This window comes from Onychostoma macrolepis, chromosome 01 (genome assembly GCF_012432095.1).
Source record: "Onychostoma macrolepis isolate SWU-2019 chromosome 01, ASM1243209v1, whole genome shotgun sequence".
Lineage (NCBI taxonomy): Eukaryota > Metazoa > Chordata > Actinopteri > Cypriniformes > Cyprinidae > Onychostoma > Onychostoma macrolepis.
The window spans coordinates 24,286,391-24,305,307 of NC_081155.1; the positions used below are offsets into that span (position 1 = coordinate 24,286,391).

Here is an 18,917-nt window from a genome sequence, read left to right on the forward strand (position 1 = left end):
TTTCAAGTTTTTTTTTTTTTTTTAATTTTGATGATTAGAGCTTACAGCTCATGAAAGTCAACAAAGTCAGCAAACCACTTGGAAATGGTTTTGGCACTGTGGCCAGGTGCTAAAATCCTGCTGGAAAAGGAAATCAGCATCTCCATAAAGCTTGTCAGCAGATGGAAGTATAAAGTGCTCCAAAATCTCCTGGTAGACGGCTGCATTGACTTTGGACTTGATAAAACACAATGGTCCAACACCAGCAGACGACACCCCAAATCATCACTGACTTTGGAAACTTCACACTGGACTTCAAGCAGCTTGGATTCTGTGCCTCTCCACTCTTCCTCCAGCCTTCAGACCTTGATTTCTAAATTAAATGCAAAATTTACTTTTATCTGAAAAGAGGATTTTGGACCACTGAGCAGCAGTCCAGTTCTTTTTCTCCTTAGGCCAGGTAAGATGCTTCTGACGTTGTCTCTGGTTCAGAAGTGGCTTGGTAGCCCTTTTCCTGAAGACGTCTGAGCGTGGTGACTCTTGATGCACTGACTCCAGCTTCAGTCCAGTCCTTGTGAAGCTCTCCCAAGTGTTTGAATCGACTTTGCTTGACAGTATTCTCAAGCTTGCGGTCATCCCTGTTGCTTTGCATTTAATATGTTTTGATACAGCACTCTGTGAACAGCCACCCCTTTCAGTAATGACCTTCTGGGACTTACCCTCTTTGTGGAGGGTGTCAATGATTGTCTTCTGGACCATTGCCAAGTCAGCAGTCTTCCCCATTATTGTGGTTTCAAAGAACAAGAGATACCCAGAATTTAAATTGTAGGGATGGTCATTTAATGAAACTCAAATGTAAATATTATAACATTTTGAGATACTGGATTTTTGATTTTCATGAGCTGTAAGCTCTAATCATCAAAATTATATTATATTATATTATATATATATATATATATATATATATATGCATGGATCAGCATGCAATTACTCACCAGTCCAAACATAATGAGTCCAAGTGGAGAATTAAAATATCCAAACAAGCAGTGCTTGCTGGAGCGATGAAACAAAGCTATGACAAACCTCAAGTGGGAAGCATGAAAACACAGCAGATACAACTGTACCACAAAATGCTTCCGTTAAGGACCCAGCTGGGTTATATATACAGTGTGTATATGTAATTTATTACAGTTATAATAATACAAAGTAATACCTTAAAATAAACTAGATTTTGATTTTATTTCCAGTGGAGCAATTCAAGCTTGAACTGCTACCTTCACATGCAGTTACAAAAGGCAACGTTCCTCATCAAACCAAACTTACACAGGATGTATAATGGAACAGAATGGACAGGTCTACAATGCATTTTACAAACTGAACTGTTTTTCACTGACATCTTGATATCTTAAAAACGTGGCACTCGTTGCATTAAATAATAGCCAGGCGCAATGCTGAGAGACATCTTTGATTATATTTTTGTGTGTAGATCTTAAACTTGTTTTCATAAGCAAAATTTTGATGCCATTACTCACAAGCAAGAACAAAGACGAGACATAACAAATCAGTCAGTTCCCCATTATGAATAAAAACCAAGCTGAGTCAATCTGATGATGCAGACTGACCACCAAGCAATTCATTTACAAAGAGCCTTGCCATTATTTGCAGACTTTGAGGAAAACAACTGTTAAAATGATTTATTTGTGTCATACATGTGTGTCTGCTTTTCTGTAAAAGTCTGAATAAAGTCAGATCAAATTCCATTAACAATTCACTCAAAACAACCCTGGATGAACAGTGAAGGAATCTGGTACCCATAAGGCCCCAAGAAAAGCATTGCAGTTAATTAAATAGAAACGTTGAGTGTTTTAAATCAGTCTTTTGTGCGAGTCCAAATCGTGATGAAACTGATGCATTCTGACAGTTACAGCCATAAATCATAAATATGTTCATATAAAAGTCTCCTCTATTGCTCTTATCCACCGCTTGGAAAAGACGCAGATCAAATATAATATTATTTCAATTAGATCTTCTACTTCTCCATGCAAGAAGATCCCCTCTAATTTCATTCTCATTTCCGTGCAACGACGTCCCCTCTAATCAGACCGTTAGACTGTAATCATGAGAGCTACAGTTCACTCCTTCCCCAGAGGCTCTGCAAATGGACGTTTAGATCTGAGTAAGCATATTTGTGCAATGACCATCACCAGAGAGGCCTGCTCTAAATTCAGCTGCTGTTACACTCAACAGCTGGTTAATCAAGAAATATTACAGCATTGCCGGTGGTCAAATGGGGACTCTAGGCTGACCTAGATATGGTCTCTATGGCTCTTATATATACTGACCTTAACTGTTCCCAAAACTGCAGGGTTTTGTGCCTGATATCCGCTTGCTTCAACTGACACTTTAGTTTATCAAAAATTTATTTTTTGTAATCATTACTCACCCTCATGTTGTTCCAAACCTGTATGACTTTCTGGTTACACTTTATTTTGATAGTCCACTTTAGACATTCTACTAACTAGAAGTAACTTTGTAACTACATGTCAACTAATTCTCATTAATTTGCAACTACATGTCTACTAACTCCCAGAGTAGAGTGTAAGGGTAAGTTTAGGGTTAGTAGAATAAGTTGACATATACTTGCAAAGTTTCTCTTAGTCAGTATGTTGTGGACCCATCAAAATAAAGCGTTAAAAATGATTAAGCAGACAGTCTACTAATACTCTAATGACTGCTAGTTGACATGTAGTTGCAAAGTAACTTACTGTTAGTAGAATGTCTAAATAAAGTGTTACCAACTTTCTTTATTCTATGTAATAAACAACATTAGATCCCACTGTCTTTCATTGCATCGATAAAAACAGTTGATAACATTTTTCAGTATAAAATTATGAGTGTGAAGTAAATGATCATTTTAATTTCTGGGTGAACTATTCCTCTAATAATAGTTGGAATAGTTTTTGAATATAAATGTGTTAGAAATTAGATGGCTTCATTCATAAACCATTGCATGGATTCTCTTTTGATCAGAAACCTTCTCCAAGTCTGCAAAAGTAGTTAGATTAGATTGTGTGTTTACCTTGATCGACTAAAGGGGACGGGGATATGGAAATTATGAGAAGAGAAATACAATTAGTGCATAACTTAGAAACAGATGCACTTTGAGTTATTCCTGTTACAATATCCAGCTGCCTGCTTTCTTTGTTTACTTGAAACAAATCTCTAAGAAGTATGTTCCCAACCATGCTTCAAATGAAGTAAGCGGTTTAACTATCTGATGATTTGCTTTTCGTCTGCTTTATCGCATTTAATTGATGTTCTTTTTTTCTTTCTTTTTAAAAAAAATCAAAGTCCTTACCATACAACGCACATCTGACTGAATTACTGGAAAACATCAGAATGGGAATAAACACTATATAGACTTAAAGTTGCTGTAAGTTGAAATTCAGCGACTCATTTTGCAGGTTTGCTGACATGTCTTTGGAGAGAGGGTGGAATTTGGTAATGGAAGTTAGCGAAATGGTGGAAACTAGGAAAATGCCTGAAATCGCTTACAGCTCCTTTAATTACCAAGAAGCTGCTCCCAGTGAGTGCACTTACAGGAATAGTAAACTATGCCTTTAAAACCTAAAAGGATATTTAGTTTGAACTTAGTTAATACCTTGCCAGGAACTTGCTGTTCTAAGCCGTTTTTACTCCCAGGTCCTCTGATATTGCTGCATGTCCAAAAGAAATGCGGCCATTATACAGACACCAAAAAAAAAATCTTAGCCTGTTCAAAGTCAATGCTTTTTTATATTATTATATATTTTGGGTCCCATGTAATGTACTTTAATGTAAGCATTTTTTATTTTATTTTTATAATGGACAATTAGAGTTTCACGACTCAGTGCTGATAGTGCTGGATCTCAACAATGCAAAGCTTCTCCAGGAGACTGAATGTGAGCCAAATCTGGGATAAACCATCACTGTTTTTCTATTGACCGAGACAAACTCTCAGACGGTGAGCTTCCCTTCCTAAGTACTAACAGGTGTGTATCAGTGAAAGACCTGCATATGATAATTCTACACAGAAAACGTTCAAATCAGAGCCAAATGCAAACCAAGTCAAGTATCTGAAGGCAGCTTGATCACATTCACAGACACACTCCTCCTTTCAAAAAAGAAGGACATTGCTTGGTGTAGCCCACTAACAGCTTTCTGATGTGTGCACAATGTACAACACATCTACAGTAACTATAAAAATGTTGGGTCTTTAAAATTAATTCATAAAATGATCAAACATTTTTACTACAATAGATTGAATATTAATTCAACAGAATGAGTCAAAATTATGGTGCATGATTTTATTTGTTGGATACAGCTGAGAAGGTCAAGACCTCCAAGTTGGCACAAGGCATGCTAGATGATAAGGTAAGCCGCCATATCCAATAGTTCTCAAAACAAAAACCACAGTGAATTTCTACATTTATCTGATCTAGTTTCTGCCTTTATATCATGATTAGTTTGGCATTATGGACAAGAATCTGTCTAATTCTGCCTAAACATGCTGATTTCCGACTTCCCAATTCTGAAGGTTTAAATACAAATTACAAATCATGGAGGACACCAGGTTCATATTTGCTCATTGCTTGCGGAAATCTTATTAAAGCCAAAATGCATTTCAGATATTTAGTCAATATCCAACAGATTTCAACAGATCCAATGTAGTGTCCCATTTCTTGCCAACCATATAAACATCATTTTAAAAAGTTTTGCTCACATGGATCTGCAAAAACAACTAAAAACGCTGTATGATGCAGGCCAGTAGTTGGCGTTGTGACTTTGTAAAGAAAGACTATGCTTTTGTGCATATACGCATTCATCTACAGAGCTGGAGAGCGGTAAATACACATAATACACGATGCGACCGCTTTTACAAATTTGCATAATTGTAGTTTACATGGAATCAATAACAGTATCATTTTCAACAATTTGCCCTTTGAACCCCCAATTCTCAGGCCCCCAAAACAAATTGTGTAAATGAACAGCAAAAAAAAGCATAAGTTTTCTGTTTTTAGTTCAAAACGGTGTTGTGTAAGTGCCCCCTTAAACTGCCCAACTCTGAAACTCGGGAATCAAAATAATCTCAGAGGTTCCTAGTTGTAAACTTGAGAGGCCGTTCATGTCTGATAGCATGTGAAGGCAGCATGAGGTGTAGCTGGTAGATGGGTGGAGTTTCCTCTATGATAATATCTCATTGCAGGTGTGGTGGTAGTCTGATGACAGGACTCTCTGATGAGATCAGAACCTAAAGCCATTTAATTGCACTGATCACTGTGGTTACCAGTCATTACAAGGTGTCGTCCCGCGTAGTTTTGTTTCTAAATGGAGGTTTTTGGGGGTTTACTCCAGGAGGTGAGGGGTTAAGTGAGAGCCATGTAGGTGAACGATGGAGTAATGGTAGGTTTGTTGGGTTTATAGAAGTAGACTCCACCACACTCAGCAACTTTTAAGATTCCTTGCTCCAAGCTGCAAATTCACATCAGGTTTATTTCCAACACAGCAGCACTGACACTGTAATTTCTTTTGCTAATAAATAAAGTAACTCTGATGCAATAAACGAACAAAATCAAGTCTTCTACAGGACAAAAAGAGATTAAAGAACAGCATTCAGCGCCACTGACTCAGCCAAAAAGTGTCATCAGGTATAGAGCTGCGTTGACAGTACCAAGAATTAAAACAGCAGCTGCAACCTTTCGGAGAACATTTTTCAAATGGCGATGCATCCAAAATTTGTTGTATTTAAGCAACCCGAACGCAAACAGACGAGTGTACACAAAGATGAATACACCATAATCGTGTTGTTAAATGAAAATGTGTTTTTCTGCTTTCCTGTCACAAGTAGAAATATATTACGCAGAGCTGCCAAAGTGCGGTGGGTACATATACCATACATTAAAACCATTTCCTATAAGGTTGGGGACAGATCCATCGTACAGGCATTTTGAAGACCGTAAGGGAACTATTAAGTAAAATTAGTCTGTCCCAGCGGTGTGTCTGAAAGGACTAAATGTCTTTAAAATGTTTAAACTGTAGTCAGATTTTACAAGGAGCAGAGCGAAGAAAGAAAGTTACGTTTGAACATTTCTCTACGGGTGAAGTCTAACCACAGGGGTTAGAGAGTGAAATAACCTCTTAAAAATGCAACCGTCTCAAGGCACCTTAATGAATGAGATCATTCATCTGCTTTTGCAGGGAAGGAGTGATGCTAATTTGTTCTGTTAATGCACATTTAATATACATTTAACATGAATACTTAAGGAAAATAAACTATAAAGGGACCAACTGAGGGAAATACTAGCATATGAAACTGTGGCAAGCACTTAATCGTGGGTATATAGAAAAATGAGAATATATTAAGACTCTTACTAACAGTAAATGGTCTAATAATTTCCACTAAGCTTGTAGTTTAAAAGGTTCCTGAGTGAATGAGCGTATGGCTTGGTGCCATCAAACTGAGAGTCCAACCCATCTCAATAAGACTTCAGCAAGTTTGGTCAGAGTACACTGAAAAGTTATAACAGGCTGCAGGTCTATTAGTTTTGCCCACATGAAAAGTTCAGTTTATTTTCATGGATATAGGATTTGCAGATTTTCTCAAGTTTTTGTAACAGCTTGGTTGCAGGTAACATTGCACTTTTACCATCCAAAATACACCATAATGTTCAGAAGGCAATAAAATGAAAGTACCGATAAACTAAAAAAAGAAAAGTGTGATTAAAATCCAGTACAAAATCCTATGCTGGGTGTGTGTCAATTTTTAAGTTCATAGAACTTCAGTTTAGTTTTTGCTGTTGCAAACAATATAAATTACATTTTTTTTTTCTCAAACAAGTGTAAAAAAGAAAACTCTAAAAATTGAAAATACAGCAAAATTATTCACACAGGAAACAATGACCAACAAACAGTGAGAGAGAAAAAAAAAAAAAACCAACAAATATCCACAAGATGGTAACAGCTGTCAAGTCCATATGAAATCTGCAAGTTGCTTTCCTTAGTATAAAACTGCATTTGCAATTTAAAAAGAACAGTCATTTCAAGAAATTATATCAAATAAATGATATTCAGTAGACACTGTACAATGATAGATTACTGCTTCAGACAAAAGCAGTTAAGAAAATCTATGGAAGTCCAGAAACAGGAAGAATTGTTTTGAACATACACACAGTAGCTACATTTCTAAAGCATTTCACACCATAGTCAATTCTCTTCCCATTATGCAAGGCTTTTAAACGCCAAACATATATAAAGTAGCATTACAAAGCAATGTAAACTGTGTTTGCTAAATTCACCCCCATGACTATGCAAGGCAACTTTAGAAAACACCTGGCTAGTAAATTGTTTATGCACTTAACCAATTAGTAAACACATACAGAACATCAAGCACAACAGCCAAAGTATGTGAACAGGCATCTCATAATACAAGCATTAATGCTAATTTATTAGTTACCTACAGGTTTGTGAGGTCATGTTTGATTAGGTAAGTGCTACTGTGCCTCTACTTCACCTGCTATTCTTAGTCTGAAATCCTGGTAGGAACGTGTTCAAAAGCTCTTTGGATTCTTGGGGCCATTCACACAAACTGCGCTTTTGTGGTCAACTTGAGATGATGCACAATAGTATCTAACTGCAGAGCCGCAACACTGATGAACACTGATGAATGGAAAACAAGGCAGGGCAGTTGTACTTATTTGAACATTTTTAACTTGCCGCAATTATAGCGCTGATGCAAAAGGAAAACAAAATAAGCGAGACAGCGCAATGGTCAAACACATCGGTCTAATGTATGTATACTTAGAAAAAGAATGAAAAAGCAGCACAACACAAAAACACGTTCTGTTTCACACTGTAGACGACTCCTGTGCATTTATTTTGGGACTCATATGTTTGAAAGCTTTGGTAAATAAATCATGACAAAGTGTCTAAATTATTACTTGAGCAAGTCATAATTCTAAAATAAAAGCTTGCAATTATGACAAAGAAACTGTTACGAGATAAAATGATGCGATAAAAGTAGAAATAAAAATACAAATGACGAAAAGTCCAAAATCTCATATTATGAGATAAAATGGCATGACAAGTTGAAACAGAGTCATGACATTTTAATCTGAATTTCCAATTATAATTACAACTTTTTTTTATTTCAAAGTTATAATTTCGACTATGGGCGGGGGGGTCATAAAATATATATAAAGTCATAAACTGAGATCAAATTTAACTTATAATTCTAGCTTGACTCATAACTTCATCCTTTCCCCCTCATAATTATGATTTAATGTAATAATTAATTTGCCAAAGCATTTTTTTTTACATAGCCTACAACATCAAAAGGTTGCAGTATATAAATAAAAAAAACAGGAGTAAACTATTGACTTATCAAAACACACACACAGCAGCACTTTCTGTTTAGTAAATATGACTGAATCCAAGTCATCGCTATAGTTTGAAATTTGGGTTCTGTAGATTAATGACATTTTGGATGTACATTTTGTAGTCTTAATTATTTTAATAAATTATCATTTTAAAATGCATTGCCGTCATTTACATTGACTATGCATTTTTTGTTTTTTTGAATAGGCTGGTTAGGTTGTTATGCTGGAAAAATGCTGCTAGTATAAAAGCATAATGTTGCAGTTACGCTTTTGCTTTGTTTACATGTCTGCTCGAGAGTGCAGTGTGAAACAGGCCTAATGTTGCGAAATGTATATAGCAATACCATGTGGGAGGAAAGGATCAACACGGCAAGTTCAGATAACCAGAAAACTAAATTTGTCAGGCTTAAAGCTCTAATTCAGCAAGATTTTTAAGATATAAAGCCAAAACACAACCATGACCATACATGTTTAGGCATAAGCGAAGACATTGTTTTGATCCAGCAAAAAGAACATTGAACAGAACCTTGATATTGCTTATTTAAACTCTTTAAAAACATTACTTTTGCATAATATAAGAGTGTTGAATCAAGTTGCTCATCACTTACTAGATGATGCTGAAGTGATGAACTGTTTCCTCTGTAAATGTTTGACCATGATTATGTTGACAACAATGATGATCAGAAGAAGTCTGTTTCTGTTTCTCAAGTGTGCAGGACTCAGGGACAAGCAGGCAAAACATGCCTATAATAATGCAACTATGACTTTTTAAATGTCCCCTGAATGGTTAGATTAAAACTTCAGCTCTAAATCATTATCTTCTACCAGTCCTGTCTTTTTATTCATTAAAGAATATATATTTTTTCAGAAGTTCTTGAAAATTTCCAGATCCTTAGCTGGTACTGGTGTGTCCTTCTTCCACTCATCCTCTGGATAGGTGTCAAAGTTAGACGTGTCACCCTCGTGAGATACCTTGGGAACTATGGGCGGCTGTCACAGCAATGAGAAAAAACTCATTAAAGAGGCTTTAGATAAAGTGAAATACACATTATCATTCCAAAATGTACAGTCAGTAAAGAAATGAATCATTAAATTGATCAAAAGTGACAGTATTCATCAAAAAGGCTTTTAAAAAAATGTATCACAGTTTCTAAATGTATTACTGTTTTCCCTCCTCAACATTTATAATAATAAGAAATGGATCATGTGAAACTAAAAACTGGAATAATGGCTGCTTTGCCATCACAGGAATAAGCTAAGTAATTATATTTAATTCATATTTTGTTATGTTAAATAACCATTTTAATATTACAACAATATACAATGCTAGTGTTGGTCACACTTTATTTTAAGGTCCAGTTCTTGCTATTAACAAACCATTAACTATGACTTTTACCTCAATAAACTCCTATTTGCTGCTTATTAATAGTTAATAAGGTAGTTGTTAAGTTTAGGTACTGGGTAGAATATGGTCATGCAGAATATGTGCTTTATAAGTACTAATAAACAGCCAATGTGTTAATAATAGGCATGCTATAAAGCAAATAGTGAGAATCGGTCGCTATACTGAAGTGTTACCGTAATGTTTTTACTGTTTTCAATCGACTGACCCCAAACTGAATGGGCATGTAAACTTTCCACTATCTGCTACCAAGTATTTCTGGGGAACTGCAATACGTCCAGTAAACCATGGGAAATATTCCAGCAGTATAATTCTACCAGTAAATCAAGTAAAAGATGAGGCGTTGTCACGGTTTATGTGGCCAGTAATGACTTAGAAATCTTACAAAAATGAATAGTGGATCTTTAATAACAGGACATATTCTAAAGCTCTATACGATGCTTACCTTGAGTTTTCTACAGGGCACAGAATCCCAGTCTACTGACTTAAACCATCTGTGCTTCTTCACATCATCAGCTCCATTCTGGAAGACGACAAAAATAATACACAACACGATTGATTACTATAAGTAAATGAACATAAATGCAGAATGACGTCTAACATTTTGAGACAAACCACCAGAGTAAGAATAAAAACCTCATTTAACATTGTACATGACACTTCTCATTTGACCCCAAACAGTCTTTTCAGCCACCGTGCTGTCTTTTTAGTTTCTTAGAGAGGGAAAACAAAAGTAGGACAACTATGCTACCCTACTGAGGTCTTCTAGAAACCTCAGAATTTGGGCCATGCATTGCACTGTGGGACCATGACAGATACACATTCACTCAAGTGGAATAACAGATATCAGCACTTGTGAATGAGCGCTGTGGAAACAGTGCAAACACAGCTGCGATTAGGCTGCCGCGTCTTAAACTCTCATTGTATGTAGTCAGAGGAGTAAAAGCAAAAGAAAGAAAGTGCTAAATTAACAACAGAAGCATCTAGCCTGGGAAGTCCACCCAAAGTGACAAAAAAAGAGAAGCTTTTCCATCTTTGTCTCTTGCTCTGAATCTGATCTGATGACAAAAAGGAATAAACCCCAAACAAACAGAACAGTGAGATACATATTTCAGCAGAGCTCATTCCTCACGTGTGGAGAATTATAATAACGGCATTAACTGGATCTAATGGGAAAATGACGCACAAACTTCCCATGACATCACCGTCACAATATGCATCACATTACGCATGACAGGCCTGGCGCATGCTGCCACTTCATCTGGCGCCAGTTACTGAATTATTTCCTCTGAAAGGACAATTTAGAAAAGTAAATGCCATTAAACCGTAACTGTTTGAATTACTATAGCTAAAGATGCAGAAACCTTTTGCACAAGAACTCTGTCTGTAGTTCTTTCCCCAGTATCCACCTCGTCTGATGGGGGTTGGAAGGAGGTGTAGTGGGAGAGTTGCCCGGTGTCAGAATCACTCTCTGAATGTCCAGGGAGTTTCTCCAGAGCCTCATCTCATCTCCTCTAGGCAGATAGGAAGCCTTCTTATCGTAACTGGAAACATATGTGGCATACTGTGGCCTTTGGGAGAAAGATCTCGCAAGACTCAATCAAGGTCTTATTATTTGCCACGTGCAGCTTTATTAAGATGCATAGCTGGCCTAGAAACAGAGTTTATTCTGTTAGATGATTCATAGATTTTCAACATGGCCTTGAGTTTGAGATGACTATAAAAAGGCCATAAAGCCATACAGCCTTCTCAAAGGAAATATCCCAGATGCTGATTCCTGCTGAAATACTTTGCTCAACCATACAAGCAGTATTACCATATAAAATATCTGTCACCAGCATCTTGCTTACCTTCATGTTTCCAAGCCTTCTTGCCCGATCAATCACCAAAAACTTCTTGATTAGGTCCCTAGATAAACAAAGACAAGATGAGAACCAATATGCTAAAATGCACCTGATTTAAATATTAAATTATTTTAATAAACACAAGAAAATTAAGATGCTCAATTTCATGAAGGCAGGCATTACGAGTAGAGACACATCGATATTTTAAGGGGTCGTCGGATGCACATTTTCCACAAGTTGATATGATTCTTTAGGGTCTCAATGAAAAGTCTATAACATACTTTGGTTAAAATTTCTCAATGGTCAAAATCAGCTCTGTTTTCAGCAAGCCCTTTTAGTCCATGTTCCTTTAAATGCTAATGAGCTCTGCTCACCCCGCCCCTCTCTTCCGTGGGGTGACGAGCCGTTCTCATGATACTGTTTACTTTAGCCACGGAACTTGCTAACTAGCATGTTATTAGGAAAGGCGATTTGCAAAGATTCATAACAGAACCTAATACTCACTTCTGTAGGTGAGGCTGGATCACAAATGATTCGCGCAAATATAAATGCATTCAGATAGATCATGGGGCACATTCCCTTCAAAAACAATCCACTGTGTCTTCAGCGGCTCAGATGTCGAGAGTAAATGACGACTGCTATGTTCATTATTACATCCAACAACAAAACACCTTAATTGTCTTTCTTGTCAAAAACCGCTCCGGCGTTGAAACAATGGCGGACTGATGACATCTCACTCAGGGCGGGTCTAAGGTAAAGTGTCAATCAACAATCATGGGAGGGGCCTGGGTCTGTGTGACGTCACACAGACAGGCATCCGAGAATGGCTTGATATGAGAAAGGGGAAATGATTTAACGAGATAAAAAAAAAAAAAAAATCACTGGGTGGATCTTTATCATTATAGGGTGGTTGTGTACACACACTGCAAACATACATTTCAGTTCAAATAACTTGCAAAAGTGCATGTCGCGTCCGATGACCCCTCTAAATTTAATATTTAAATTTATATTCTATGGAAAAAACTGGGTTTGTATGCTTCAAGTGAATTTAGGTATCACAGCATTATAAACTTACAATATCTTAAATCTGCTCTTTAACATAATATACTATTTGAAAACTTAAAAACAAGTCCTGAAAAAGTAATGTAGTTAATACATAAATAATTACTTCAAAAAGAAACACGAATAAAGTGTGCTGTTCCCTTTTGCAAGAAATAAACTTTAAAGGAAATGGTCCCACTAGCTTACATTGCTTAATGCATTAACTAAAACTTTTTAAAGGAAAAGAAAAAGAAAAGCTTTACAGGTACAGTTTTATTATTAATCTTAGATAACATGGTTGTAATAAATAATAATAATTGTTATAGTTAACAACCATTCAACTGCTACAACTGTTTATTTTTAGTTTATGTTAGGTTGTATCCATTAAATAATACTAACAGATATGTGATTTTAATAATGTATTAGTAAATGTTAACTAACTGTTAATAAATACTTTAGAAGCTTTTTTTATTGTTAGTTCATGTTAGCTAATGTATTTAAATACTGTTAACAACAGGCCCTTACCAAAGTGTTAAAATATGCCAAAAACAAAATTCATGAAAATAACAAAAATGTTATTAAAAAATAAATCGCGCACACACCTATATTTTCTGACAAAGGCCTGCCGTACACCTACTGAAAAAGTATAATCACTCTCTTAAAGAGATTATTCATGATGCAGCTTAATAACATAAACACAATTTCTACACACATAAAAATCTAACTGCACTAAGCCTTTCACATAACCCTTATGCATTAGGTTTTAAAATCAATCTGTATCTATTACCCAACAGACTTCAAGCTGCGAACACGAGCGCATTAGCATGTTTACTGCTGTGCCGTTGATGTTCTCACTCAACCTAACACCAGAGACGCCTGGAGCAATCGTGCTACAGATGACCTTACCATTCACTCTAGCCTCCCTTGCAGATGTTATTCATTCTCCAATGATCATGTGTGTTTGACTTCAGGATACCATTATCTTATCAAGCTTGTTAAATCCCTACTGACATAAGTCGTAGTTTCGGATATTTTCACAATTGTAACTAGAGTAAACATGCCAGTCGAAAGGAAACATGGATTCGCTTTGCCTGAGGTGACTGTCTGTCTCTATTTCTGAGAGCTTCCTCAAGCTGTCTTTGTCTCTGGAGTGCAGACTACTTGCAGCAGTGAACGCCAGTTTAGCCCCTAGTGGACACTAGCCATATTAGGAAATGCAGCTGTGATGTCATTTTGTGTTTGTACAGCTGCAATGACTAAAACTAAGAGAGGATATTGTTGTATTTTATTAAGAGGGATAAACTAAAGGATTACTTTTTTGAACATCAAGAGGGGACAGTGGGTCATTTGCTGAATCCTGAGCTTCTTTAGATCAAAAGCACCATGAGTAATAGTGTAGAGTAAATAGACACCCGCCTGTCTGCAATCTGGAGGATGCCTCCACTCCAGTGTGTTTAGCTGACATGTTTAGACAAGTTCATTAGAGGACATGAGCTAGTTTGAAACAGTGCACATGAAAATGCATGTGTAACTGTGAGAGCATCTCTCTTTTAACTATGAACTCTCTAAAACAGGGGTCTTCAACTTTTTTCATGTCAAAGACCCCTTTCTGGTTATAGAGATGCAGCAGGGACACCCTGTTATTACTGAAAATAAAAAATGTCTATAAAAGTTTCATCTATATAACATGTAGAGTACCGTATTAAAAAATGTTTTTACTGTATACAAGATGCTTTTGTTGCGGAAGCATTAAATAGTCATTACTGATGTTCAGGGACATATATTTCTGTATATTTAATGTATTTTTGTTTTTAACAGTGTTATTTTAGAATTATTTACATAAAAGTATTTATCAATCATTTGAATGATCTTTTATTGTTATATTTTCTGTTAGTTTTAGTGTTATATGCTTTTGCCATTTTTATTAGATCTTCTTTAATATTTCAATTTAGTTTATTTTTATTTCAATTTGAGCAATTTTAGTACTTCAACTTATTATTTCAGTTCCTAATTTTCATTCAATCTTTTCAAGTTTTAGTTACATAGTTTTTCACCTAATATTTTTAAAATCTAAAAACAAAACTAAAAGGTCACCTCCCCCCAGATTTATTAAAAAACAAACAAACAAAAAAAAACACTACTTATTACTTTTATCTAGCAATAAACAGACTTGTGCTTTTCCCCCACACACATAAGTTTGAGATCAAGCAATATTTCATGTTGATGCTGACATGATTTCACTAGACGTTGTGTTTTATGTATGCTATAAATATGGCATGTGTCATTCGGTTGGGTTTTCTTGATCAAACTCACTTTACATAGAAATCCAGATGCCGTGGAAACTCCAGCTTTCCGGACAGGATCTTCTGGTAGATGCCAAAGGGATTATCATCAAAAAACGGTGGATACCTTAGGAAAAAAATAAAAAATAAATTAAAATTAAAAAACAACCAATTAATGTGTCAGAATGACACTGAACAGGAAAAGCCTTAAAAATATTTACTAGTGTCCTCTGTCTTTATCTGAATTCAATAAATTTCTACTGAAATACCAAAAACTAATGCACAAATTTTATCTTTGGCTTAGTCCTGTCAGTTTTTTATTTAATTTAATACTGACCCATAATAATTCAATAACAACAGATCCTTTTTTTTTTTTTGTATTTAGCATCAAATTTTGGTGTACATTTCACATATGCATCCCTGGTCTGCGCCACTGGAGGAGGACCACAAGGGCTGAGGGTGCCATTTAGGCCTCTAAATGACTACTGTTTACTGTGTCTCAGTATAATGCTTTTTGTCCATGTGATGTGTATTCTCTAATGTCCGTAAGAGTGATTCTCCAGCTCATACTGTGTAATCCATTACTCCTCCATTACAGACTTCCAGCCTCGACCAACATGCCATCAAACATCCTTGCAGTCTCAATGAGCTTGTGTTTAATGCCTGCATCCAGCTGGCACTGAAAAGAGCCGCTGAATATGAGGGATAGATGAGGTGAGAGATGCTAATGAGCCTGTTACTAGGCGACCACCCGAAGTCTCATGAGGGCACAGATCACTGACAATGACAGAACTTAAGTGTCAACAGTGAAGATGAGATGACGAGACATACATCAGCAGCAAAATATAGAGTGAAAGACCCTGCAGTGATTGACACTGAACAAGCCATTACCGCAGAGTTGCACAACAGGGAGGACAAATGTGAGATGGCTTAAAAGAGTATTACCCAGAATGACCGCAGTAACATATTATTTAAAGAAATAGTTCACCCAAAAATGAACATTTGCTGGAAAAGTACTCTGCAGGCTATCCAAGATGGAGATGAGTTTGTTTCTTCATGGGAACAGATTTGGAGAAATTTAGCATTACATCACTTGGATCCTCTGCAGTGAATAGATGCCGTCGGAATTAGAGTCCAAACAGCTGATAAAAACATCACAATAATCTACAAGTAATCCTCATGAGGCCAATCTATCAGTTGAAGTCTTTTGAAGCAAAAAGCTGTGTGTTTGTAATAAGCAAATTCACCATTAGGGCATTTTAACTTTAAACCATTGCTTCTGGCCAAAATATGAGTACATAATCCATAACAACACTTACTACAGTGAAAAAGTCCATCCCTTTTTGTCCTCTCACATCAAAATCCACAAACATATTTGTTTATAACTGATTATAAGTGACTGTTTTCACTTGTAAATGGTGCTTGATCTGTGCAGATTTCTCACCTGATTCAGAAGCTGACTTCTTTTCACTAAAGAAAGCAATATAATGGATAAAAGGACTTTTAGCGTTACTAAAGTAATGGTTGTTTCTTAAAAAAACGCAGCTTTTCACTTCACAAGATTCACTTCACAATTGATGGACTGTGGATTACTGTAATGTTTTTATCAGTTGTTTGGACTATTATTCTGATGGCACCCATTCACTGCAGAGGATCAATTGGTGTACAGGTAATGTAATGTTTTTTTGGTCCCACTTTATATTAGGTGGCCTTAACTACTGTGTACTTGCATTTAAATTAATCATTTGGTACAATGCACTTATTGCGTACATACATGTTTTTACATTGTACTTATATTTTTAAAAATACCTATATGTGTTTGCAATACAGTATGAACACAATAAGTACATTGTACTTATTTTTTGGTGCAAGTACATAGTAGTTAAGGCCACCTAATATAAAGTGTGACCGTTTTTTTTTTTCCCCTCGCCAAATTATTTCTTCAAATCGGTACCAAGTTCATCTACACCTTGGATGCCTTGAAGGGGAGTACATTTTCTCCAAATCTTTATTTTTGGGTAAGCTATTCCTTTTAGATTTAATACTTACCGGTAATTTAATTCTAGACCAACCATGTAGCATTAATTCTTGACAAATAAAAGCCATACACATATTTCAGTCGTATACATTACTGTTATGATTGATTTTTTGTATGATGCCTGAGAGTGTCTGGTCACCATAAACTTTCACTGAATGGAAAAGAACATTATAAACATCTACTTGTGTGTTTGACTGAATAAAGAAAGGTTTGGAATGACATTAAGGTGAGTAAATGATGACAGAATTTTCTATATCTTTAAAGACCTCTAGCTGCAGCCTTCTGAAAGAAGTAAAATAAGGTGGTTCCACATAATGGATTGACCAGGACTGACAGTACTGACTGAGTGTGGAAACCATAAACAGAGAGAGAAGCCAGGACAGCAGAACTTGCAGCTATTCCTTCTTGTGGCTGATGGAAAAGAGAGATGGAGAGAAGGAGAAAGTGAGCAGAAGAGACATATTAGTCTCTATAGTGTTACTGTAAGCAGTGGCCGGTAATGGGAAAAAAAAAAAAAAAGGAGAATTATTAAACTGAAACTTTTACATAACTGCACAGGTGTCGCCAAGATTCCACTGAGAAAAAGATAGAAAAAAAAAAAGAAAAAAGAAAAGTGTGCTCTTTAACTTGAAGTAAATATTGTACTATAACTAAGACTGTAAACGGATTTAAAAAAAAATCTAATTAATGACATGATTTGCTGATTAATTAATCAAAATAATTTATATCAGTCAATCAATTATCAATCAATTTATTGATATTTGCTAAGAAAGACATTATTGTGGCAGACAAGTTGTGTTTAGGATCAATATGTTGTTTGTTTTATTTCTTTATCATTGAATAGGCCTACTACTAGCCTGAATTTCAATCAATCAATCAATCAATCTGTCAGTTTCACACAGGATACATAATTGAATTCCACCTGGGATATTTTCAAATCTATGTACACATGCACAATAACATTTATTTGCACTTTTTCAGCACCTCATGCCATGACTGTAGTATTTTTAAGACACTTTGAAAAATGTGTTTTGACTCGAGACCCTTGCATTCGGTTACAGCTGTTTTTGAACTCAAGGGCACTCTGCTTTTAGTAAATGTGCTTGTTGCCTGTAAAGTTCCTAAAAATATAATAAAAATCCTTATTACGAAGTTTGTATACGGTCAGAAGATGATATATAGAAGATGTAATATAGAAGATGTATTGTATATGTAGGACATGAAACGTATAAACACTCCATGTTAAACCAACTGGGTTTTGTTTGTTTGTTTAGTTTTGTTTTCAGAATTTTGGCAGCCATAGATGTTTCTGTGAGTAATGGCTTCAGCCTAGTCATCCTACCCCACAGCCCAGACATATGAAGAAAACAGGATATTGTTGTCTCACACACACACACAGTCTGGCATTTGTGGTTTACGGGGACTCTCCATAGGTGTAATTGTTTTTATACTGTACAAACTGTATGTGCTATTGCCCTACACCTAAAGCTACCCCTTACAGGAAACTACTGGCAATTTTTGAATCTCATAAAACACTGTTTTGTATGTTTTCTAAGCCTTTAGTTTTACAGGGACACAGGAAGAGTCCTCATAAACCATAACATTGTAGTACCCATGTTATTATACACTCCTCATAAACCATATATACCAGTACACACACACACACACACACACACACACACACACACACACACACACACACACACACACACACACACCCCTGTACTTTGTTCTTTGGATTGCTGTTATGGTTCCCTAGTGTCTCCACTTGTTACTGACGGCCGTCAAGGTTTCCATGGCCAATCTATTGTTTTGGAAATACTTAGTACCCCTTTCCTGATTTGTACGTACTTCCTCTTAACAAGATTCCACACATCATTTGTAAGATCTTTGCAGGCAATGGCTTCAGCAATAAGA

At 36.0% G+C, this 18,917-nt stretch overlaps 1 protein-coding gene across 1 annotated transcript in view; it reads right to left on the reverse strand.

Moving 5' to 3' along the window:
• Positions 1-1,268: 1,268 nt before the first annotated feature.
• The window catches only part of prkx (protein kinase X-linked), a 47,787-nt gene continuing 30,138 nt past the window's right edge, over positions 1,269-18,917 (reverse strand). Inside the window, exons 5-8 of the mRNA XM_058782253.1 lie at positions 14,994-15,089; positions 11,646-11,703; positions 10,241-10,318; positions 1,269-9,383 (exon numbers count right to left, since the gene is read on the reverse strand). Of these exons, the coding sequence (XP_058638236.1) occupies positions 9,258-9,383; positions 10,241-10,318; positions 11,646-11,703; positions 14,994-15,089 (358 nt within the window). The 3' untranslated portion in view covers positions 1,269-9,257. The remainder of the gene's footprint in view (positions 9,384-10,240; positions 10,319-11,645; positions 11,704-14,993; positions 15,090-18,917) is intronic.